The 26,194-nt window shown below is 36.3% G+C and overlaps 1 protein-coding gene across 1 annotated transcript; it reads left to right on the forward strand.

Moving 5' to 3' along the window:
* The first annotated feature begins 2,844 nt into the window (after nt 1-2,844).
* Nucleotides 2,845-25,935, forward strand: UBLCP1 (ubiquitin-like domain containing CTD phosphatase 1). Its single transcript, XM_011947692.1, has 11 exons — nt 2,845-3,922; nt 9,406-9,604; nt 10,445-10,536; nt 10,897-10,982; nt 11,065-11,180; nt 12,531-12,629; nt 14,870-14,907; nt 15,439-15,537; nt 18,227-18,343; nt 23,154-23,281; nt 24,841-25,935. Exons 2-11 carry the CDS (start codon nt 9,451-9,453, stop codon nt 24,866-24,868), a joined length of 957 nt encoding a protein of 318 aa, XP_011803082.1. The 5' UTR covers nt 2,845-3,922; nt 9,406-9,450; the 3' UTR covers nt 24,869-25,935.
* Nucleotides 25,936-26,194: the final 259 nt, after the last annotated feature.

Raw genomic sequence — 26,194 nt, forward strand, 5'->3', positions numbered from 1 at the left:
AAAGTTAGCAGAGTTATGAATATATCTGTATTACTTGAATATTTTTTAAAAGAATGCCTTTATGAACTTCTCATATAAAAAAAGTAATGTAAAATCATTGTAAAAAATTCAGATATACATAGAAACATAAATAAGATGAAAATCGCCCGTTCTGTGATGCCACAGATAATTTCATTAATTCACCTAACAAATATTTACTGAGTACATTCTACAGAGCTATGATCTATCACGATTTTAGTGTGCATTTCAGAACTTTCCTGTACCTCCAGAGTTATATACAAATTGTAATCATTCATTGATATGTATTGTTACAAGCGTAATATGTACAGCTGGCCTTCGGATCCACAGGTTCCAAAACTATGGATTCAATCAACTTTGGGTCAAAAGTATTAGGGAAAAAAACCAAAGATAATAAGACAACAATAAAAAATAATGGAAGTAAAAAGCAATACAGTATACCAACTATTTACATACCATTTTCATTCTATTAGATATTATAAGTAATTGAGAGATGATTTAAAGTATATGAAAGAATATGTATAGGTTATATGCAAATACTATGCTATTTTATATGAGGGACTTGAGCATCCTCAGATTTTGTTATTTTTTGGGGGTCCTAGAACCAATCCCCTACCAATACCAAAGGACAACTGTTATATAATAAGCTCTTATTACTTAACATTCATTATTCATTCATTTAGCATATATTTATTGAGCACCTATATTAGCCAATATCATGCTAGGTTCTGAGAATAGAAAGGTGAATAAATTGTTTCCTAACAAAATTTACTGATATGGTTTGTCTTCGTGTCCCCACCCAAATCTCATCTCAAATTATAATTCCCACGTGTTGAGGGAGGGACTTGGTGGGAGGTGACTGGATCATGGGGGTGGTTTCCTCCATGCTGTTCTCATGATAGTGAGGAGCTCTCATGAGATCTGATGGTTTAAAAGTGGCAGTTTCCCCTGTGTGCGTGCTCTCTCTCTCTCCTGCTGCCATGTAAGACATGCCTTGCTTCCCCTTCACCTTATTCCATGATTGTAAGTTTCCTGAGGCCTCCCTAGCCCTGTGGAACTGTGAGTCAATTAAACCTCTTTCATTTAGAAATTACCCAGTCTCAAGTAGCATCTTTATAGCAATGTGAAAAGTAATATGCTTATAATATAGTGGGAGAGAATATCACTAAAGAAATAATATTTCCAAGAAGTATACAACTATAGATTATGTCAAGTTCAGACAACTATAAACAATGTTCTGAATATTCATCTGTGAAAGGAAAGGGTGATGGCTATGATGGCAAGATACCATGGCATGTTTATTATTGATGGGAATGAGCCAGTAGAAAGAGGTTAAAAATGCAAGAGCAAGAGAAGGGAATCCTGGATCTACAGAAAGCTTCCTTAGAATAAAAAAGCCAGAGACCAAGTGAAAGGGCTGGCTTCAAACAGAAGGGAACTGCCTCAACTGAAATAAGTAAAAGTGAGGATGACTGAAAATATAGCTTAGTTTGTAGATTTAGAGGTTTGAAGAATTGCCAAAATATGGGACAATGTCATCTGCCTATAGCAAAGGCGTATGTTGCAAGTTCTGAGGTTTGAAGAGAATGGAGTTTTTAAGTATTAGTTTGGGGAAAACATGCTGAATAGAGAAGGGCAATAACTCGGCATGCTTCATTAAGAACCTGTATTCTGTCACGTGGGGCAGATTCTAAATATTTTCAGCTCTCTTATCGCAGGCAAGATAAAGGCAAATGAGTAGGTATTAGAAGAGAGAGAGACAAACTTCTAGAGGGAACTAAATTTTTAAAGAGGATTGTCTTCCCACTGGGAAGAGAGGGAAAGCTTTATGAGGGGAGTAGATCTGAGCTGGGCAAGAGAACACACTTGCTAGAGAAAGAAAATGGCCAAAGAGAGAAAAGGGGAGAAAAAGTCTGGGGGAGATGGAAATACAAGCAGAGTAGAGGTGCATTTCTGGCCTAGGTGCAGGAATGTCCTTTTGTCTTCCAAAGCAAATGTGGTCTTAGTAATATTAACAGTTTATCATCTGATGTTGTGAAATTGTTTCTATACATTTTTTAGACTCTTAGACCTGACAATCTATGGAGGAATTCCCAGGCATCTTTAGCTGCTACACAGATGACTGAATGAAGGACAAGTATACTATCCTCCACACATTAAAAGAGAGGCTCCAGGGAGCAACAGAAGGCAAAAGTTTTTTTTTTTTTTTTTTGAAACAGAGTCTTGCTCTGTCACCCAGGATGGAGTGCAGTGGCATGATCTTGGTTCACTGCAACCTCCACCTCCCAGGTTCCAGCGATTCTCATGCCTCAGCCTCCCGAGTAGCTAGGGTTACAGAACATGCCACCACACCTAGCTAATTTTTGTATTTTTAGTAGAGAAGGGGTTTCACCATGTTGGCCAGGCTGGTCTTGAACTCCTGACCTCTAGTGATCTACCTGCCTTGGCCTCCCAAAGTGCTGAGATTTACAGGCATGAGCCACCGTGCCCGGCCAATATTTATCATTTGTGTTGAGACTATTCCAACCTTTCTCCTCTATTTTGAAATATAAAATAAATTATTGACTACTATAGTCACCCTACTGTGCTGTGGAACACTACAACTTATTTCTTCTGTCTAACCGTATTTTCGCTCCTTTTAACTTCTCTTCATCTCCCTCTCCCTCTGTATCTTTCCCAGCCTCTGGTAACCACAATTTTACTGTATCTCCATGGAGTCAACTTTTTTAGCTCTCCCACATATGAGCACCTAACTTCAAAGTAAGACCCACAACCATGCAGCTATTCCTAGAAAATGATTTGAGAAAATGCTTGAAAATGTTGGTCTGGGCAATGATTTTTTTTTTTTTTTCATTAAGACTTTCTTCTGAAGAAAAGGGCATACTTTTCACTGAAAAAAAGTTTGAGTTTTTTAAATGAGCAGATACTCATGCATTACTAGTGCAGCCAAAAATTATCAAAAAGTAGGCAAGAATGCAAAATAGCGTGTGCCTCTTAACTAAAGAACTATTAAGATACGAAACTTGGCTCTTTGCTGCCTTTCCCTCACTGCCAAGAGGGAAACATGAATTAGTTACATTTCCGTCCTGCTCACTGGGAGTTCGCTATATGGACCAGATGGGGCCTGCTCTGAATTTCCTTTCAAGTCTGACATTCTTTTGTCAGCGTTTGTGTAACCGGCTTTCCTTGCATTCAGAGGAAAGGCGGTATGGAAGTATGGATGGGAAGGTTGGGACGATTCGATACAGTATGGTAATCTCGATCGCAGCTCTCCTATAAGACTTGCTTCCTGGATTCTGAGTCACTGAAGCTTGCCCCTTCTCTTTCCTGACCCTCTTCCGTTTCCCCATAGATTGGAGATTTTCCTCAGATTCTAAGTCTCTGAAATTATTAGTGTTCGCAGTCCCTGGGCCCATGGAGGGGTCTCAAGTCTTAAGTTCTCAAAGATCACCTTTTAAGCTTCATTCGAAACATGATATAGCCACACGAATCCTAGCCCTGAATCTCACGAAGACCTCAGGACACCTGGGGAAGGCAGCACACCCAGTTCCGACACTACTAGAGACGTCACACGCCGCAGCACCCACCCGCTCCCGGCCCAGAGCGAGCGCACGCGCAGAACGAGAGAGCAGTACCCAGGGATTGGGGCTATCTGCACAGCGGTTACAGTCTCGGAAAGGCCTGGCTTCTTCGTGGCTTTGTGGGGATCCCGCACAGCGGCCATTTGATTAGCACCCGAAGAGATTCAAAGGAAGCAGCTGTTCAGTCCTCAGCACATTTCCGTTTCAAACCACCCACTTCCGGTTTTTCAGCCGGTTCCGGTCCCGCCTTTCACTTCCGGTTGCTTTCAGTCTCGCAGCGGCTGGTTTCTGCGTCCGCTGCCGTTGGTTCCACCGCGCTCCAGGTGAGGGGTTGCGGGGCACCCTGGCGCGCTCCCCATGGAGACGCTGTTGGGGCTCGGGGACAGTGGCTTTGCCGCACTCGCGGCGTGGCTTGCACTGCGGCGGGCTGGGGATAGTGTCTATCCTAGTCCGACGCCCAGGCCCCTAGCCCCGGGCCGCTTAGTCGCGGGGGCTGCTGTCCTCCTATCCAGCCGTCTCGCCTATTTCTAGGGCTTTCTGTTTCCCAGTGGTTTTTGCGTCCCTAGACTTCATTCCTCCATCTTCTCAGGCTCGTCCATCCCTCCTCTCACACTCCTTGAAAGCATCCCGACCTTTTTGGTCTGGAGGCTCCACCTGCCTCCTGATGCTACCCTAAATCAGTCAGCACAGCCCCCGACGCTGCATCACCTCGCAGTTGTTGCTGGTGTGCGGTTCTTGCCTTGAATTCTTAGTGCTTCACGGTTACCTTTTGCTGGGATTGTTGAAAGTTAGCCTCCCATTAATTCCCAAAGTGTTACTTTTACAGCTATACTTTAAAATTTCTTCATTTGCCACTTTTTAGGTTTGTGGTCCCGGGCAAGTTTAATTCTCTCATTTGTATAATGAGGACAACAGCTATTGGTTCAGGATTGTAAAGATTCAGTGAGATAATTAAATTGTTTAGCATGTTGTTATTCCATCATGAACACTATTCGTATTGCATTTTACAGTTTACAAAGTGCTATCACAGGTGTTACTTCATGCCTTAACACTACTCCTGTCCAGTGAATATTAGTAGCCTCATCTTGTTGAGAAGACTGAGGTCGAGAGGTAGATTGACTAGGCAAAGTCAACGCAGTATGTTAGGCAGAATTCGAACGTAAACAGATATTCTTGACCCTAGGTTGACCGTATAGAAGTGTGTTCTTTGCTTGCTTGTTTGGGTTTGCCAACTTCACTCCTCCCCACACCCCAAATCGTTTCTCAGTTTATAAATCTGATGGGTTCTGAAATGATGCAAGATACTAAGAAAGCAGGTTAAATGTGAAAGCAAAATAGCTCATGCGTTTATGTCACACTGCTTCATTGGTGTAAATGGTCTTAATAATGATGAAATAAGGTTCAGTCACTTTTAAACAAATCTTAAAGACATGCATTTAAAATTTTTACGGTGTTTGTTTTGCTTGGCCCTTTAAGGCATTTGCCAACTTGGAATTTCCACTTGTGGGATAGGTGCTTTATAACGTTTTTAATGCTGCTTTATTAACCATATAAAGCCCATACCCTCTGGCATTTTTTTTTTTAAGGCTGAAAACATTGAAGAGCCTGTAGCATTGGCTCTCAAATTTGAGCATGCATTAGAGGTGAGGAGGATGGACCTTGTTAAAACACAGATTCCTAAGTCCCTTCTCTCCGCCCCAATTACATTTCTACCAAATTACCAAGTGAGGTCAATGCTGTTGGTTGGCCCAGGGACCACGCTTTGAAAACCACTAGTCTAGAAGAGCAATGACTTGTCCAGAGTCACCTGGAACTCAGATGATCTCACTCCAAACTCTGCGCTACTACTCAACACAGTATATGCGATATTAGTGCTGGTTGCCTTTCTAGTTCTGGTAGGATTCCCTTTTATTCTTACCTCTTACAGAAAGTATTTCAACTGTCTTTCGGTTTAACTCAAAAGGTCCACTTTTAATTGAAGAATATAACATTTGTTACAGTTCTGTGTAAAATGGAATACATTACCCTAAGCTAACACACTTGCTTTACGTTTTCAGTAGAACACGTTGTAAACATAGGAGTAAGTATACATTTTTAGTTCATATTTGTATTCATATATGAGTAAATATAAAAGTGAATTTATGGTGCTCTCTTCTACTAATTGGCCTCTTAGTAGGAGACACTGTTTTCAAATTATTTTTGGATGCTTAAATTAAAAATTTGCCCTCTTTCTTGCAGTTGGTCCTAATAGTTGCATGAAGAGTGCAATCGGATGTTTCATCAAATAAGTGAAAGCATTGGAAATACCAATACGTTGAGATTAGAATATCCAGTTCTCTGGACTGTGGGAGGAATGAGTTTTATGAAAAGTAGAAAGCTTTATACAGGAAGAGACATATGTTTGGTTATTTACATGAGTAGCAGCCACTATATAATCTTTGTGTGCTTAGTTCTGTGTCCGTGGGTTTTGTATTTACTGACTGATATGGTTTGGCTGTGTCCCTACCTAAATCTCAACTTGAATTGTATCTCCCAGAATTGCCACTTGTTGTGGGAGGGACCCAGTGGGAGGTAATTGAATCATGGGGGCCAATCTTTCCTGTGCTATTCTTGTGATAGTGAATAAGTCTCATGAGATCTGATGGGTTTATCGGGGGTTTCCGCTTTTGCTTCTTCCTCATTCTCTCTTGCCATTGCCGTGTAAAAAGTGCTTTTTACCTTCCGCCATGATTCTGAGGCCTCCCTAGCCATTGTGGAACTGTAACTAGCTGGGATTACAGGCGCCCACCACCATGCCTGGCTAATTTTTTTTTGTATTTTTAGTAGAGATAGGGTTTCACCATGTTGGCCAGGCTAATCTTGAACTCGTGACCTCAGGTGAGCCACCTGCCTCAGCCTCCAAAGTTCGGGGATTACAGGCGTGAGCCACCTTGGCCAGCCTCAGGTATGTCTTAGTCAGCAGCGTGAAAACAGACTAATACTGTAAATTTGTACCAGTAGAAGTGGGGCATTGCTGAAAAGATACCCGAAAATGTGGAAGCAACTTTGGAACTGGGTAACAGGCAGAGGTTGGAACAGTTTGGAGGGCTCAGAAGAAGACAGGAAAATGTGGAAAGTTTGGAACTTCCTAGAGACTTGTTGAATGGCTTTGCCCAAAATTCTTATAGTGAAATGGACAGTAAGGTCCTGGCTGAGCTGGTCTCAGATCGAGATGAGGAACTTGTTGGGAAGTGGAGTAAAAGTGATTCTTGTTATGTATTAGCAAAGATACTGGTGACACTTTGCCCCACCCTAGAAATTTGTGGAACTTTGAACTTCAGAAAGATGATTTAGGGTATCTGGCAGAAGAAATTTCTAAGTAGCAAAGCACTGGAGGTGATTTGGGGACTGTTAAAGGCACTCAGTTTTATAAGGGAAGTAGAGCATAGAGGTTTGGAAAATTTGCAGCCTGACTATGCAATAGAAAAGAAAAACTCATTTTCTGGGGAAAAATTCAAGCTGGCTGCATAAATTTGCATAAGTAGCAAGGAGCCTAATGTTAATCCCCAAGACCTAGGGGAAAATGTCTCCAGGCTGTCAAAGACCTTCATGGCAGCCCCTCCCATCACAGGCCTGGATGTCTAGGAAGGAAAAAAGGTTTCGTGGGCTGGGACAAAGGTCCCCATGCTGTGTACAGCCTAGGGACTTGGTGCCCTGTTTCCCAACCACTCCAGCCATGACTGAAAGGGGCCAATGTTCAGCTTGGGCTGTGACTTCAGAGGGTGGAAGCCTCAAGCCTTGGTAGCTTCCATATGGTGTTGAGCCTGTGGGTACACAGAAGTCAAGAATTGAGGTTTGGCAACCTGTGCCTAGATTTCAGAAGATATATGGAAATACCTGGATGCCCTGGCAAAAGTTTGCTACAGGGGTGGGGCCCTCATGGGGAACCTCTGCCAGGGCAGTGTGGATGGGAATTGTGGGGTCGGAGCCCCCATACAGAGTCCCTAGTGGGGCTGTGAGAAGAGAGCCACTATCCTCCAGATCCCAGAATGGCAGATCTAACGACAGCTTGTACCGTGCACCTGGAAAATCCACAGACTCTCAGTGCCAGCCCGTAAAAGCAGCTGGGAGGGAGGGTGTACCTTGCAAAGCCACAGGGGTAGAGCTGCCCAAGACCATAGGAACCCACCTCTTGCATCAGCGTGACCTGGATGTGAGATCTGGAGTCAAAGGAGATCATTTTGGAGCTTTAAAATTTGCCCACTGGATTTCAGACTTGCATGGGCCCTGTAACTGCTTTGTTTTGGCCAATTTCTCCCATTTGGAACGGCTGTATTTACCCAATACCTGTACCCTCTTTGTACCTAGGAAGTAACTAGCTTTCTTTTGATTTTACAGGCTCATAGGCGGAAAGGACTTGCCTGGTCTTAGATGAGACTTTGAACTGTGGACTTTGAGGTTAATGCTGAAATGAATTAAGACTTTGGGGGACTGTTGGGAAGGCATGATTGGTTTTGAAATGTGAGGACATGAGATTTGGAGGGGCCGGGGCAGAATGATATGGTTTGGCTCTGTGCCTACCAAAATCTCAACTTGAATTGTATCTCCCATAATTCTCATGTGTTATGAGAGGGACCCAGGGGAAGGTAATTGAATCATGGGGGCCGGTCTTTCCTGTGCTATTCTCGTGATAGTGACTAAGTTTCGTGAGATCTGATGGGTTTATCAGGGGTTTCTGCTTTTGCTTCTTCCTCATTCTCTCTTGCCACTGCCATGTAAGAAGTGCTTTTTGCCTTCCACCATGATTTTGAGACCTCCCCAGCCATTCTCGAACTGTAAAGTCCAATTAAACCTCTTTCTCTTCCCAGTCTTGGTTATGTCTTTATTGGCAGTGTGAAAACAGGCTAATACACTGATCTTTGATGTCTTAACCCTTGTACTTTCAACTGAAGAGAGAGAATTGTGGAGGAGAAGGAACTTAAGATTTAGTTAGAAGACCTGTTCTGTAACTAGCTTTGTGTCTATGTGCAGATTACATAGCCTCTCAAAACTGTTGTTTCCTTTAATTGTAAAAGAGGGGAAACTTATCAAATTACTTTCTCTACTGAGATGGTGTAAAAACTTCAATTCATAAAATATGAAACAAATAATGGCTCTTTACTGTTTATTTAGCACAGTGCCTGCCTGGAACATAATAAACTTTCAGTTTAAAAAGATTTTTGTTTAACCAATACTTAATTTATGTAGTGTTTACTAGGTGCTAGGCACTATGTAACTTGTAAATGTTAATTAATTTAATCCTCATAAGAGCCCTAAGAAGTAGGTAGTATCATCATCCCTATTTTACAGATGAGGAAACCTAGGCACTGAGAGTCAAGTAACTTCTCAAAGTTAGATAGCTAAGTGGGAGAGATCCGGGATCTGAACCCAGGTCATCTGGCTCTAGAGTCTGTGTTCTTAACTACACCACATTACCTTTCAAATATTAAATGAACGTTGATGGTCTATCAGGGAAGGACTTGCCTGTAGCATCAACCTGACCAAATAGAGCAGGAGGAATGATAGCTTATAATTGCACATTTCCAGTTGAACAGTGAGAGTCAGAGTATTAGAAAGTAGTAACTCTAAGCCAAAAATTAGGAGTGTGGGGGAATTTAACTTTGAGTCCTAGGATCTTTTGGTGTTCTGGTAGTATTCTTGTATGGACAAAAATCCTCTGTGTCATCATTTGTAAAATAGGGCTCAAAGTGTACACATAAAACTTAAAAGTTTGGCTTCAGTATATGGTATCTATTTTAACTTGTTCACTTTTTGTCTTTCTTTCCAGGTATTTTTTTTCTGAAGGAAAGCTGCTTCCTCATATGTTTCAAGAATGGCTCTCCCTATCATTGTAAAATGGGGTGGACAGGAGTATTCAGTGACCACACTTTCAGAAGATGATACTGTGCTTGATCTCAAACAGTTTCTCAAGACCCTTACAGGAGTGCTTCCAGAACGCCAAAAATTACTTGGACTCAAAGTTAAAGGTAATTCTCTCCCCTCTCCAGATGTTTTTGCATTGAATTTTTAGTATTATGGATTTTAATAATTATTTTGAGTATAATTGTTTAATAATTTATACTTGCTATCTGTTGTTTAGTAAGTCTTTCCCTTTCGCGATTTCTTTAGTAGAAATATTCTTAAAATTGTTTTAGTGGTAAAAGTGAGAATATTAAAGTGTCCTTGAAAATACCATGATTATTAAGATTACTTTTGATGTTTTAGACAGTTGGTATTTGCTTGTTAAACCTTTAACACGGAAGTCCTTTATGAAACTCATTTATTTTCTGACATCTGCCTTTTAGCACAGTGTTTTGTACTCTTCCCAAGGGCCTTGTACTCTTCCCAAATTATCTTTTCTGTTTCAAAAGTAAAGACAACATTTAAAAATTACAGGCAGCATTCATATCCAGTTTAAAAGGCATTTTTTATGGTGTTTTGTGATTGTCATATCATTGAAGAGTGAGTTTTGAGTAACAGTAAATCTACAATTTTCTTAGGCACTCAATTTTTAAATTAAGGCTTCCTGGAAAACAGTAATATTCATTTTGAACAACAGAATAAAACATGAATTAATTTTGTTTAGGTAGTTGAATAAAGGTGTTCATCTAACATAGAACTGGGGAGAAAATAACCCTTGTATTAATTTTGACTTCTTAGTGTCTTAGATATGACTAATTCAGCAGAAACAATTTGTTAATGTAGGAAAAACAAAAACAACAAAAATTGCTGTGACGTGTGTACCAAACCTTTTAATGTTAGGGTTTTGTATAACAGAATAGTAAAACCAGCACCTGTGAGAAAACAGTCATTTGCTTGTATTGTAGGCAAACCTGCAGAAAATGATGTTAAGCTTGGAGCTCTCAAACTGAAACCAAATACTAAAATCATGATGATGGGAACTCGTGAGGAGAGCTTGGTAAATGTTTACTTTTTGTTACTATTTGTCCATTTGAAGATACTATGATTTATACTGTACTGTTGTATTATAGTTTTAATTGTGGTAAAATTGTCAGTCTAGCAATCAATGAAAAATAAAACCCGCACCGTGAATGTGGTATTAACTATGTAAGTATAGTAGTAGTGCAAATGGTCAAATTTAATATGGTAAATCTGCCCAGGAAACATACATAATGAATTATTAATTGTCAAGATTTTCCAGTGTGGGCTTAAAAGACTCTGTAACTCAAATTGTATTTCTCATTTGATTTTTATGCTATGCATGTATTTGTTATATTAAGGATAATATGGTAAAACAAAACTTTTTCCATCTTAATAGGAAGATGTCTTAGGTCCACCCCCTGACAATGATGATGTTGTTAATGACTTTGATATTGAAGATGAAGTAGTTGAAGTAGAAAATAGGTAAGTGCTTTTCGCTTTAGAAGTAATCAGTTGTCATGTGAGAATAAGTGAATATTTTATCTAATTATATGTTTTCGATTAGGGAAGAAAACCTACTGAAAATTTCTCGCAGAGTGAAAGAGTACAAAGTGGAAATTTTGAATCCTCCCAGGGAAGGGAAAAAGCTTTTGGTACTAGATGTTGATTATACATTATTTGGTAAGTCAGTTAATGATGCTTTTCATTTTCTGTTACCCACAACAACTCTTTCTTTTCTTTTCTTTTCTTTTTTTTTCTTAGCAACTCATGGTTCTCATGAAATACTTGAAAACTTTTCTTATTACAAAAGTAAATTGCTCATTGTAGAAAATAGAGATAACCAAAAAAAGAAGTCATCTGTAATAGTGATACCCAAAGATGACCACTCTTAATAATTTGATATATATCTTCTAGACTGTTTGTATGAATCTCCTGTAATTAATAACAGATTGAACATCATCTCAGTAAAATATTGTTTATTATGAATGATGTATGTATGTGTGTGTGTATGTATATATGTATATACATTTTTTTTTTGGCCAGTGTTCTAATTTATGGATGCATCATCATTTAACCATGTGATTTCCTGTTGATTATGATTTTTTATAAGGAATATTTAAAAAAATTATTTTTGATATTTTATCACTAGTTTTCTGTTTAATTATATTCAAGCAGACTCTTGAATTTAAAATTTCTCATGTAGGCCAGGTGCAGTGGCTCACATCTGTATCCCAGCACTTTGGAAGGCTGAGGTGGGAGAATCGTTTGATCTCAGGAGTTGGACATCAACTGGGGCAGCATAGCAAGACCTCAACTCTACTAAAAACTAAAAATATTAGCTGGATGTGGTGGTATGCACCTAGTCCCAGCTACTTTAGGAGGCTGAGGTGGGAGGATTACTTGAGCCCAGATTAAGACTGCAGTGAGCTATGGAGTGCCACTGCAGTCCAACCTGGGTGACAGAGTGAGACCCTGTCTCAAAAAAAGAAAGTGTTTTGTGTTCATTGAAAAAGAAAGATGTTCCGCTTATGTATAATGTTGGGAAGAAATAGTTAACTTCTGATGTTGGAATTTATTTCTAAACCTAAACCTAAAATAAAAGTTAATGTATAGCTTTTAAAAATTTAATTAATTTGTTAATTGGCCCTATCATTTTGATGAAATGTGATTATATCTGCAAGATAGATGATTAAGGTGAGTATAAGTGGACATAGTTTGTTTTTCATTATTAAAAAATAACATCTAAACTTTAGAGATTAGGTGAGAAAAAAATTTACAGGTTACCAGTTAAGCCTGTATTTTCAGTATTGCTTTTTGCAAACTGAGCAAAATTGATCGACTAAAATTGGATCTTAAGGATTTTAAATTGTATGTTTTGAAAGACATCTTTTTGTCAGCCGATATAATTCATTCTGAAGCAGTTTGCACTGGAATGTTTATATTACATTTCATAATATATTACATTTTATAATAATTGGTATTAGGTACTTGTTCATGATGGTAAACTAATAATTATCAATTTTCTTTTAGACCACAGGTCTTGTGCAGAGACTGGGGTAGAGTTAATGCGGCCATATCTTCATGAATTTCTAACATCTGCCTATGAAGATTATGACATTGTTATTTGGTGTAAGCTGTATTTTTTTGCTTAGATTTCTGTGGAAATAAGGTTGTTCCATATATTATTGTGCTGTATAAAATGTGACTTAAAATGACCTGTGTTTAAATATGAAATAGTTTTCATTTTTTAGCAAATTTCTAAAATGAAGTGTGTATCATAATATAAACTTACACATATATTTGCCAAATACCAGTGAGATAGTTACTTTAAGTATAGGACATGAGTACATTATAGTATAAGAATAAAAATAGCTAATTTTCCCAATGACCCCACCTTGATTTGAAGTTTTTCCTTCTGATTTTTTTTTTTTAAACTGGGGACATACCTTTAGGGTCTCGCTGTGTTGCCCAGGCTGGTCTCGAATTCCTGGGCTCAAGTGATCCTCCTGCCTTGGCCTCCCAAAGTGCTGGGATTACAGGCATGAGCCAACGTGCCCAGCCTTTCCTTCTGATCTTTGCTGTGGAATTCTTGATGCTTCAGAATATTTTTGCTTTCTCCTTTTTTCCTGACTCCAGTTTTAAAATACTTGGAAAAAGGTGTTTAAAAATAAATCACACTGATATAGTTCTCTGGAAATAAAGGCAACTTGAATTACTTAAGGAAAAATTAATATGTGGACTAAAGCAGTGACATTGAAATTGTGGTCTATGGACCATTTCAAGAATGTACAGGTCTGTGATAAGATACTGAGTTTGCTCCAAGAAGTATATCTACTGTAATAGTAAGCACACTATTCAGTTCAATTAACGTTTTTTGGTAGCAAGATTTTCTTGAAAAATGAAGCAATGCATTGATTTACATCCCTCCTCCCCACAAATATGTGAGTTCACAGCTGTTAAGATTAAAATTATCGTCAAAATATATAATTTTCTGGTTTAGTAGGATAAGGTAAAGAAAGCTTGCTGGTAAGCAAATTTTTGTTTAGGAACTTTGACATCTAAGATGATATTTGAGAAAAAAGTTTATGCTTCAAATGTTACTAAACTAGACTTATAAAATTTGAGAACCTTTTACAATCGTATATTTAAATTATTTTTATAAACTATGATATTTTGTGGTAGTTCATTGAAAAGAGTACTTCACTTTGGAGCTAAATAGACTAAGATTTTAATTCTGACTCTCTTCTTATTGTGTGACACTGAGCAGGTCACTTAATCTCTCTGAGCCTTAGTTTCCTTATCTGAGAAATGAAGATAACTAAATATAACAGGTTAGTTGTAAGAATAGAAGTATCAGTGTAGCAACTAGTACTATGTCTGACATATAGTTACTTAATAATTAGAAACTTTTTATTAGCTGTGAGTCTTTTTGTTTTTCATCTGGTAATTGCAGATACTAAATAAGTACTGAATTAATTTTTTTTTTCTATCTTATGATGGTTTCATTGAAGATACAACAGTCTTTAAAATTTTAGCTCAACTGACCAGTTTCGTATGTGTAAAGTGATTCTTCTGTTTTTTGTATGTGTACATGCTGAAGATTTTTTATTCTGAGAACTCAGGTTCCTCTTTTGCTTTTAAAAATTACACACACACACTTCAGATAATTAAATTGCTTTTTCTCTTTTTAAACATTTTACTTGGTTATACCTGTATAGTTTAGTCCAGTAAACCAGGAGAGCACATAAAGATGAGGATTTAAGTTTAGTATTAATGATCTCAAAGCTGGTTAATGTCTGACAATAAGCAGATACATGATGCAGGTATACTTTATGAATTTGTCTCAGATTTCTTGTTAGAAGTTGCTAGACTCAGAGAGTTTTAATTTGCTGAGACTGACAAAATGCAGATTTTCATTGAACCTAACTAGCTGGTTTTCAACATAAACTTTTGACACATAACAATATGCTTATATTGACACTGTGTATACCTGTGCATTGCCTAGAAGTAGGAACATGGGGAAAAGTGATCCAGTCACCCGAGTTTAAGTTTGGGTGATAAGAGTGTCAGGGCTGATTTTAAAAGAGAGTTTAGGTCTTGATTTATAAATTTCCTAGGTCCACAGTTCTTTTGAGCATAGGTTACCTGAATCTTATAGATAAAAGTTGTTTAAAATTTATTCTGTCTTGAAGACACACTGCAGTAAGTTTACTTTTATCAATATTTAGCAGAAAATTACCATAACGATGCTAGGAACTGTTAAATCTGATGCATTTAAACTTTTAGTTTTGCTTAGAAAACTTATTTATACAGATTTTTTTTAAAGAAATTCAAGATTTTCATATGTATTATCATTCCTCATGTTTTAGCTGCAACAAATATGAAGTGGATTGAAGCTAAAATGAAAGTAAGTGTTAGAAAGCAATCCATTTAAAAATATTTTCAAACTGCATTTGTCTTGTTAAAAGTTCTAGAACTGAATTAATTTTATTCTTACTGGACGGCACTTAGTATATAGATAAATGCCATTATTGGGAGTAGAGGTTTTTCTTAAAGTGTGTTTAATAAGTGGATTGTACTGAATCCGTAGGTTTTTTTTTAAGAAAAAGTATAACTAAGTTTGTCCCCTCCCCCACATTCTTCCTCATTTTACAATAATACTTTATTTTCCTTCTTTTGCTCTGGTGTGTAATACTTAAAGAGTCAGTATTCTCCTTAAATGGAGATGAGGAAGTAATCTATTTCCAGCTTATTTTCCTTGGTCTAGCATTTATTGACTTAGCTAAGTGAAACTAAAATACTTCCTAGTTGTTCAGCAAGATGCAGTGGCCAGTGATGTAGAAAGTTGGCATTATGAGAAATTGCAGCTAGAATATTCAGAAAATCTGAAGTTTTCCATATTACTATGTTTTAACCTCATGAATATTTGTGTTTATAGGAGCTGGGAGTGAGCACAAATGCAAATTATAAGATTACTTTCATGTTGGATAGTGCTGCTATGATAACAGTACATACTCCAAGGAGAGGATTAATAGACGTAAGAAGTCATTTTACTTCTATTTAATGACATGGTTATTTTCCAGTGTACTTGTTATGTTTATAGTGATGGAGTAAATTAAAGAAAGACTATAGAGATTCATCTGAGTGAATAATAAAATGGTTGAGTTTTGACATAGCAAAATGTATTTAAGGTTGAAAGATTTGAATTTTAATGATAAAATTAAGGATCTTGAAGCAGGACTGTCAAGAAAGGAACTTGTGATTGTGCGTAATTGACCTGTGTTGATGGCCGCACAATGTTACTGGGCAGAGTAGGTGAGAAAAATACTGAATATTATCAAGGAAGATACTAGGAACAAATGAAAACACTCACTCTGCCCTGTATGAAACTGGTAATAAAAGCAGATGCATCATGATGCATGTACTTCGGGGTGATGCTAGAGAATAGCAACAAGAACAATCAGAGAAAAGGGTTGGGCTAACCAGTTATTTTACTTGTCAAGTAACTACTTATATTTTTAAGTTCCTACTATCTGGAAGGTCCTGTGATTGGCACTGTTGGAAATAAGGAGATGAGTGAGACACAGTCCATACCATTTGAAAGCACTCAAACTGTTAGCCGGGCTGGATAGTGCACGCCTGTAATCCCAGCTACTCGGGAGGCTGAGGCAGGAGAATTGCTCGAACCCAGGGGGCGCAGGTTGCAGTGAACTGAGATGACGCCACTGCACTCCAACCTGGGTGATGGAGCAAGCCTCTATCTCAACAAAATAAAAATAAAATAAAAACACCCAAACTAATAGGAATTGAGGAGAACTTAGGATACGAGGAAACCTTAGGGGAGATGGTATTAAAATCATGAAAACCATAAATAGAATGATTTAAGGGCATGGGGACTTGTTCTATAAAGTAAATACTGCATGTATCGGGAAAAAGATAACTTGTTATATACTAAGGTAAAATAATACATTTACAAAATCTTAATGCTAAAAATTACTTAGGGAAATGTTAAACATGTTTTATAACCGTGAAAAAGGAATAAAAATAATCCTCAGTATCCAGCAGTAGGGAATTGGATATATAAACTACTGTTATCTATGTAAGGAACTGTGGCTCATCATTTGATGTGGTAGGATATGTAATGATTTAGAAATTTTCATGACACATTTAAGTGAAAGAAGTATTTTAGAGAACACTGTTGTAAGCCATTAGAAAATAGTTCTTAACCTTTGTTTGGTTCAGGATTACTCTTAGTTTAACAAAGAACCTGTCAAGTCTCTGAGGCTGCTCTTGTTTATAAAAATGCCTAGAGCCAATATATCAGAATATTGAATTATTGTCTTTGGTACTGACTAGATTATTGATGATTTAAAATTTTCCTTTGTGCTTTTCAGTATTTTCAAGTTTTTTTTATAGTTAGCAATATTACTTTTCTAATTGAGAACAAAGTAGTTTGTGTTTTGGGGAACATATATATGGTGCTTGACCTAATTACCAAATGACAGCACTTTTTAAGAGGATATAGGATTTTTATTCTGGATGTCATAAAAAGTGACCTCTGTTGTCATATTTCTTGAGGCTTTTGTTAGCTAAAAATCCTCAAAATATGGCTTATTATATTAGTTCCTATATATTTGTCTTATTTTGCAGGGCTGGAGTGGGCGGTTTCTATTTCAGTAGTAAACAAGATTAGTAGCAAAAAAAGAAAATCAGGAAAGTAAAATTTTAGTAAATTAAAATCTTTCATTAACATTTTTTGTAATAGGCAGGACAATAAGAAGGAAAAAGCTTTCTCCAAATTAAATTATAGGAGGAAAAAAATTTTAAAGTGACAACCTTTATCACTATTTATTTATTACCACTTAATCTCATATATTTATTATTACATTCTGTTCTCATAATACCGTAAGACTTTTGTCTTCAGCAAAAGTAATTTTCTAAAAATTAATTTAAAAAATTTTCCAAATGTGTAATGACTAAAAACAGAATAAAGTACATAATGAAAAGTCATCCTTCACCTGGCACCTAGCCACTTATTCTCCCTATAGTCAATCAGTGTTATTTCCTGTGTGGTCTTACAAAGACTTTACACAAATACCAACAGGTAAGACTATATGAGAAATTATCTCTTTGAAGCTTCAGTTTAACAATTCAGAAATAAGAATAAGAATTTGTAAAATATGGTGCTTCTGAAGTTAAGCAATCAAATTCCCTAGAAATTATGCACCTGTGCCACTGAGTTAACGATAAAATGAGTTTTTCCTCTATAAAATATTTAAATTATCAATTGAAAGAGCCAAATACATTTTTTTTGACTAGGGTGTTCTAGTTTGGAAAGCAGACTCCATGTGACTCCCAAGCTCTGAGAAGCAATGTGTTAACCAAGGAAGTCATGTGACTGCATAGCAGACATCTAAACAATTACTTTGGATTTTTAAAAAATTAAATAATTAATTTATTTTACCCAAAATCTTCACATTAAAATTATGGAAAGTTTTATAATGGGTGTAGTTCAGTTGGACGTGAACCAGCCTTTCAGAAGTTTCAGTATTGCAAAATGCATTGTGCTTTAAAGTGGGTTGCATTTAATAATTAGTTCACACCTGTCTCACAGGAGGAAAGGAATGCTTTGGCATTGTTCTGCAAGGCAGTTTGCAGTATTCTTGCTTTTAAGACAGGATGAAATATTGATAAAATTTGAGTTAAATGTAAACTTTTGTTCTAAGGTAAAGCCTCTTGGTGTTATATGGGGAAAGTTTTCGGAGTTTTACAGCAAGAAAAACACCATTATGTTTGATGACATTGGGAGAAATTTTCTAATGAACCCACAGAATGGACTAAAGGTAAGACATACTTTTACTTGTTATGTGCTCACGTAATCTGGACTGTGTGGTAGAACTTTTGTAGTAAGCACTGTTGAATTTCATATATTTTTGGAAGTACTGTATTCTTATGTCACAGGCAAGAAAAGTTTAAGAACAATTCATGTAGAAATTGACCTTTGTCTTTTTTGCGTTGATGTCTCCATAGTTAGCTAGTTCATCCACGTATTTGTTTGTTTGTTTGTTTGTTTATTTTTGAGACAGAATCTCGCTCCGTCGCCCAGGCTAGAGTGCGGTGGTGCGATATCGGCTCGCTGCAGCCTCCACCTCCTGGGTTCAAGTGATTCTCCTGCCTCAGCCTCCTGAGTAGCTAGGATTACAGGAGCACACCACCACATCCAGCTAATTTTTGTATATTTAGTAGAGACGGGGTTTCACCATGTTGGCCAGGCTGATCTAGGACTCCTGACCTCATGATCTGCCCACCTCGACCTCCCAAAGTACTGAGATTACAGGCTTGAGCCACTGTGCCTGGCCCAAGTATTTTATTTTTAATTAGCTCTGTGGGAGCAACATGGGCTTCCCAACATTGACTTTTAGCATCAAAAGTAAAATCATTAGTTATTTTTTTTAGGTATACAAATCTTGGCATTTTAAACATTCTGGTTAGCTTGAGAAATGGCAGTAAGGGTACTTTGTTTTTTCTTTTTAAACTGAAACTAAAGACGTTTTTGAAAATTCCTAGAGGGCAAGTACAGGTCTTAGAATTAGACGTTGCTAGAGCTAAAAGGAACCACAGTCATCTCTTCCCCACCTTCTTAACTTTGGAAACAGTCTGAGGTTGAAGAAGTTCCTGACTTGCCCAAGATTGTGTATGTAACTGGCTAATGGCAGAATTTGGGTTAGACTCTAGTGACTTGGTTCCTAAGTCAGTGACAATCCTAGCATGCAATTGCATGCAATCTTATGTGACATTTCATCTTGGTAACTGTAAAATTGGTAAGAGTGAAATTTGAAACTTAAAAGTTTCTGGTACCCATAGTTGATTACATGTTGGCGCAATATGAAAATGGAAAAGATAGCTCTATACTATGGCACTATTGCATATGGAGTCTCCATTTGAAGTCGCAGTCCTGACACTGAGATGTTTTTATCCTCAGTCCTAAACTTTTCTACTAGCTGGGTTTTGTAGTTCTAAAAGACAAGAGGGAAAAACTTAAAGTATATTTTTTAAACCTTTCTTTTGTTAATTTGATTTTTTGTTTACCATGAGGATATTTTAGGGAAAGAATGCTAATCTAGGTAGTGAATTGCCACAAGTATAAAAACTATTGACTTGGAAGAAAAGTGGTTATGTTGTCCTTACTGGTTTCTGTTTAAGGCTTGGGGAGAAGTGCTTTTCTTACATGTGCTTCACCAGGTATAAGGTACAAAAATGTATTCTTGAGTCTTGAGAAGAAATGTAATTGATATAAACTTAATTATCTATGAAACTAATGGTTATTACCTATTCTTGCAAGGAGGTGAGCCCATGATGGTCAAGGAATAATTTTTGAGGAGACCTTTAGCTTTTTTTTAAAAAAAATACTATCATTAGTTTCATGTTTGTTTAGAAGAAACTTTATTTTCCTAACCAACATTTGAGTTCCATTCATCTCTTGATGCAGGGAGAGATGTTATTATAAATGTCTATTTCTTTATGTTACTTTACAGTAGGGTTTCTAAAAGACCGTACTTAGTAGACCCACTAAAAGAATTCCTAAAAAAACATATGTCCCCATCCCCTAAATTCCAATTCCAGAGGTAGATTTAGACGCTCCATGGGTGGTCCTTGTATGTCTTTTATTGAAAACCTCTTTTTTATAAAATTAATCTACCCAAGATAACACTTCATGAAAACCTCTTTTAAGGTTAAAGATTAAAGGTTAAGATTAAGGTTAAAGATATGCCCACACCATCATAGAAACAGATAGGGTTTTTTGTTGTTTGTTTCTTGAAACAGGGTCTTGCTCTGTCACCCAGGCTGGAGTGCAGTGGCATGGTCATAGCTTATTGCAGCCTCGACTTCCCTTGCTCCAGTGATCCTCACATGTCAGCCTTCCGAGTAGCTGGGTGCACTACAGGTGCACACCACCACACCTGGCTACTTTTTGTATTTTTGGTAGAGACAAGGTTTTGCCACATTGCCTACCTAGGCTGGTCTCGAACTCTTGAGCTCAGGCGATCCACCTGTCTCAGCCTTTCAAAGTGCTGGGATTACAGGCATGAGCGACTTTGCCCAGTCCAGAAACAGTTCTAAAATGGAGAAATATCCTCAAATATTGTGTTTTGTTATCATGCTTTCATAATGCGCTTGGTAGAAATCTCAAAGATTTCATGTAGATCTTAAAAATAAGACTGCTTATTTTGAAAATAGTTCTATTAAACATAAGTTTGTCAGTCATAAGGTTTGAAATATATGGAAGGTGCTGTGAATATGAATTTAGAATTACACTAAAAGAATGTGAATCTTGTTCACAGATAAAGCAGCTTATCAGCTGAAAACTCCATTTTTATTGTCCATACAAGGAAATAGTGATATAGGAGAATTCAGCTAATCTGGACAATCTTAAGTTTCTAAAAATGCTTTCTTGACCTGAGACAAGAGGGTGGTTTCCTGTCCTTTTAGTGATCACTTAGATCAATATTTAAAAATATACAGTAAACAGTGGTTATACTGGAGCAAGTGAAGTCAATTAGGTGAATAGATTTTCACCCTTAATTTATTTTAAATTTTAGAACCAGAATCATTAGAATATTTTAGTTTTGTTGTTTAATAGTGCTTAAGAGCAAATGTTTGGAAAGTAAAAATAACTTAGCAGAGCCTTGGGTTGAAAATCTTATTTACTACCCACCAACCCTGTAATTTCCTGCTGTTTAAATTTGGACACTTTAGTACATTATATATTAATTGTTTAAAAGTTAATCTGTTGCCTTTTAGTCCTTAGGAAGTGAATGAAGGAATACTTTAAAACATTACCATATCACCCAGGATTATGCAGAAACTCATTTCACTACATCCTCATATCATGCCTCTGTTTACTCCCATCCCCAGGGCCTAAGCAAGGCCCTGTAAAGTGTCGTCTTCATCCCCCACATTCAATGCTGCTGGGAGACAGCACTGCTGCACTGCCTTTTTGGAAGTGGTATCTCCCACAAATGCTGATTTCTGAGAAGACTCCCTTTGACAGCTCTGACTGGTGCCCTTCAAGCAGTATGGGAGCCCGCTAACAGTGTGGAGGTCACTGGCACCAAGCTGTTCTGATGAGAGTAGAATACCTGGGGAAATTTTCTTCTGTCCATTTCAGATTGGTGGTGTTTTTCCATTGACAGAAGTAAAGTATGTAAAAAATACTTAAACCCTTCCTTACACTTAATAGATATGGTAGTAGACTCCTTTGGGCTCACTCATTGTTCTTGCTTCTCAGTAAGTGACAGTGATTAAATATCATTCATTTTTCAGTGTTAACTGTGTAAAATTAATAACTAATGACCAATTTTCATTTTCTCCAAATCAAAAGAATATATTAATACTTTGCTAAGTATGATGAAATCAGTGCTTACATGTGTGCTTTAAGAATATGTGTGCTTTAGGAATATGTATGATTTTCTTTTAAAGATAACAGAAAAATTCAAATATAAACAGAACTATATAAAATTGCCTAAACCCCCATGTAGATATTATTCAGTTTAAGTTAGCTTATTAATTCATGGATGATTATTGTTTGCTCTATACCCTACTTCCCTCTCAATATTTTGAAGTAAATCTTAGTTATATCATATTATCCAAAATTAATTTAAAATTATTGAAAGACTATCTTGAGTTGTATGAAGATATTTGAGCAGATGTCTTTCACAAAACAGCAGAATTCTTTATTGAAGCTGTAAAATAAGAAAAAGTGCATACGTTTATAGTTTAACAAACTGTAAAGATAATTCTTGTAAAAAATTTCATTCCACTAAAATTACTCATGATTTTCCTTTTCAAAGATAAACACAATTACCATCTTGATGTATAGTCCTCTAGTGTTTTCTAAGCATAGATATATGCAAAAATCTAGATAAAGATTGCATATAAACATATGCATTCATAGCACCGCCACTCAAGTCAAGATATGATATTCCTTACTAATTGCAGCCCCCTACCTCAGTCTATTATTCTGACTTGTGTGGTTTGAAATAATGCTTTTTAAACTGTTTTTCATCATAAAATAAATCAGCCTTAAACATTTGGAAAATATGACAGTTCTTTTTATGGAAAACTCTTGCATAATTAAAAATGATTTTAATGGAGAATTTAATGATAAAAATGCTTATGATAAAGTGTAGGAGGAAACAGGTTATATAAATGTATAATGGTATCAGCTATATAAAAATTTAATAGAAAAATAAAAAATCATTGCTAAAATGTATCTCACTACTGTTAGATCAAGCTGGTATTTGGGTTAAATTTTTAGGAATAAATAATTAGAAGCAACTAGAATGATAGGAAGCAGGAAGGGCTAAGTAGTTTTGCAAAGTAGAGTAGCTATGTATGGATTCAAGTGCTATAAGAAAGCTGGTGTTGTCAGGTTCAGATTGAAAAGATAATGTTCGGTAACATAGGTGGGAGAGTTTGTCATTTGTAAACATTATACATGACTTTCTAGTTAAGCTAATATAAAAGTAATTTTTAGTATTTATGTTCTTGGTGATATTTTAACCTCATTAACTCTAATTGAAATGATAGTATAGATTTGTTAGTTTTCCTTATCACATTGTGATGTGTTGAGTAATGTTTGTTTCCTAATAGATAAGGCCTTTTATGAAAGCGCACCTAAATCGAGATAAAGACAAAGAACTTTTAAAATTAACTCAGTACCTCAAGGAAATAGCAAAATTAGATGACTTTTTGGATCTAAATCACAAATATTGGGAAAGGTAAGTTTTAATTGCTTATTTATTTTCTTTTTACATCAATGAAGAAAAAATTATTTTTCATCAGTGACCCCAGTATTTATATAGCTGTCTTAATTTTTATTTAAAATAGGTGACTTCTAAAAACATTTTCTAATCCAGTGATCTACCCCCGAAAGTATTTTCCCCTTTCATCTTAACCTCTAACTTGTTCATAAACATACCTCTTGTAAGCTCTTTAATACTTCTAGAAGAGAGAACTTGAGAGACTAGCATATGTTGGTGATGCCGCCCGTAAATTATTTTGTGATGTTAGGTAGGCTACTCCTTTATGAATCATGTAATCCCTCTTCTCATACTGTAACATAATGTAAGGATAAAATAAAACACATGTAAAAATTTCATCTATTTATTTATTAAAAATTACAAGTAACTTGTGTGTAGCAGAAAAATTAGAAAACTTTATCCCACTAAAAAAAACGATTACTCATGATTTTCCTTTTTAAAGATAACCACTGTTACCATCTTGGTATATAGTCTTTCAGTCTTTTATCTAAACTCAAATGTATACACAAATCTATATAGGCGTTCATATAAACATGAAGGTTTTGAGACAGAGAAAAGCCCCCGGATAAGTGGAAGGTGTTACTATGTATTACAAGTATTTTGGGGGGAATTAGATCTTTAGGGATCTGGTTCCAGTAATACAGCACCAAAATAAACTATTTGTGTAATAATAACACTTTGGCTTTTCAGATTCCACTTTTGACTTTTCAGATCACTTTGACACAGGTCTTCTAAGAGTCTGTAATCCTAATAGGAAGACAAAACAGACATTTTTACCCCCATCTTTGCATTGCAGATAACGTAACTGAGTCATGAAGATAGTAAATGCTTAGTGCAGTGCCACAAAGTGAGCAAATTGTACCAGCAAAACATGTTCAGGTTTGCTGATTTTAGGAACTCTTTCCCCATCCCCACACCACCAATTATAGTAATTTGTAAATGTGAGAAATAGAGATCACGTTTTTAATTTAGTGGTAGATTTCTGTTAAACAATATGAAAAACATTTGCTTAGTAAGTTAATGTCTTATATCTTTTACACTCTTGATCAAAGACCTTTAGCATCTTTTGCCCACTGTCTTGCTGTAAGAAAAATAAGATCTTTATGGAGTTGGAGCTGTATTTGGAAGTTAAAATACTAGTTAATATAGTGACCTTCACATTGGAAGTAAGGCAGTATGGAGTGATAGTCAATGAGTACGACCTCTGGAGCCTTGTTTTGAATCTAGGCTCTTCCACTTTCTAGCTGTGTGAATTTGGGCAAATTGCTTAACTTCTTTGTGCCTGTAAAGTAGGAATAATTCTAATAGAAACTCCTTAGAGCTGTTATGAAGACTAAATAAGTTAATACCTGTACTTAGAACTGTGCATGCACATAATCAGTAGATATAAGTGATTATTAAGAATACTCATCTTGAAATGTTTCGTTATTAGAATAAACTCCTTTGGGAGGAAAGTTAGGTTATCTTCATGAATTTAGCATGATACAGCTTTGCTATCTTTATTTTATTTCTTGCAGATATCTCTCAAAGAAGCAAGGACAGTAGTTACAAGTTATACTGACAGTTATTGAAGATACTTAAGATCCAAGAACTTCTTGCTTTTATGCTAGAAATCATTATGATAGTGCTGGACACTGAAGCAAATACCATAATGCTTATACTTGGTCTTCCAGTTTTTTGTAAATTTAATTTTATATTTTTTGAAGATGATAGCAATATGCTAAAAAAATGCTTGTCCCCTATATGAATATTCTGTTACTCTTGAAAAATATTTTCTCCAGCGTTGGTTGCTGACCCCTCCCCCCCACCCCCCAACCACACACACACACACAGTGGAGAAAAATGTATGCTCAACAATGTCATTTTGTGACTTTGGAAACAAGTTATGTTTTGTGTTTTTGTCTCATCGTGTTATTGTCTGACTAAATCTAAGACCGAACCCATGTTGAAACTAGTGCTTTCCCCTTTAAAACCAAAAAAAAAAAAAAGTTTTTGATTAAAGAACCTAGTTTGTTATGCTTAAAATTATCAAGAATTTTTTATTCCTTTGTCATAGACACAGTTTCTCTTCTGTATGCCACTAGTTACATTTCTAAATTCTGAGCGGTCTCAGTTAGGCCTGTATGTGTGTACATGTCCAAGTAAAGCTGGAAAACGTCAGTCTTGATACAGCTGTGTCTTAGTATGAGAAACAGAAGACTGAAGAATAAAAACTAAGGAACAAAAATGAGTCTCTTTTTGGTGGCTAAGTATAATCTGCCTAAAACCATTGTCATAAAAGCAGTTAAAGGCAATAAATTTTTAAAAGGGACATATCACTGATTCATTCCTAAAAAGCATGAACAAAAAGTTTTTGTTCTGTTCCAGCTATATCTCGTCTAAATGCTAACACTGTTTCAGTGAAAATATCTAGTCGTAAGATTAAAAAAATATATTATTTGCAATGCTTAAGCCTGCAGATATGTAATGTGACCACTGTTTTGTGTTGACAATATTGCTTTATACAGTTCTTGTATTTGAAAGGAATTGATCCTTTTAAAGAAACATGGTGTATATTGTTCTTACAGGACTAATTTCAGTGGTGTAAATAATAAATATCTTTTCTTAAAACATTGATTATCTGTTCTATATTACCACAGATATTTTACGTCTTTGTTGAATGACAAAATGAACATTATGTTCAGGCAAGGATCTCTTGCAAAAACTTAAATGTGTATGGTGATGTTAAAGGTGTGTATATCACTATTTATACATTCAGAAGTAGTTTTAGCAGCTAATCAGATACATAAAATTACTGAATTCTAATAAGTACCTTTTTTCAGAAATGTATGCTGTTTTCTTTGTGACAGGTTATTATGAGGATATACAATG

The sequence above is a fragment of the Colobus angolensis genome, unplaced genomic scaffold (assembly GCF_000951035.1).
Source record: "Colobus angolensis palliatus isolate OR3802 unplaced genomic scaffold, Cang.pa_1.0 Scaffold27, whole genome shotgun sequence".
Taxonomy (NCBI): Eukaryota; Metazoa; Chordata; class Mammalia; order Primates; family Cercopithecidae; genus Colobus; species Colobus angolensis.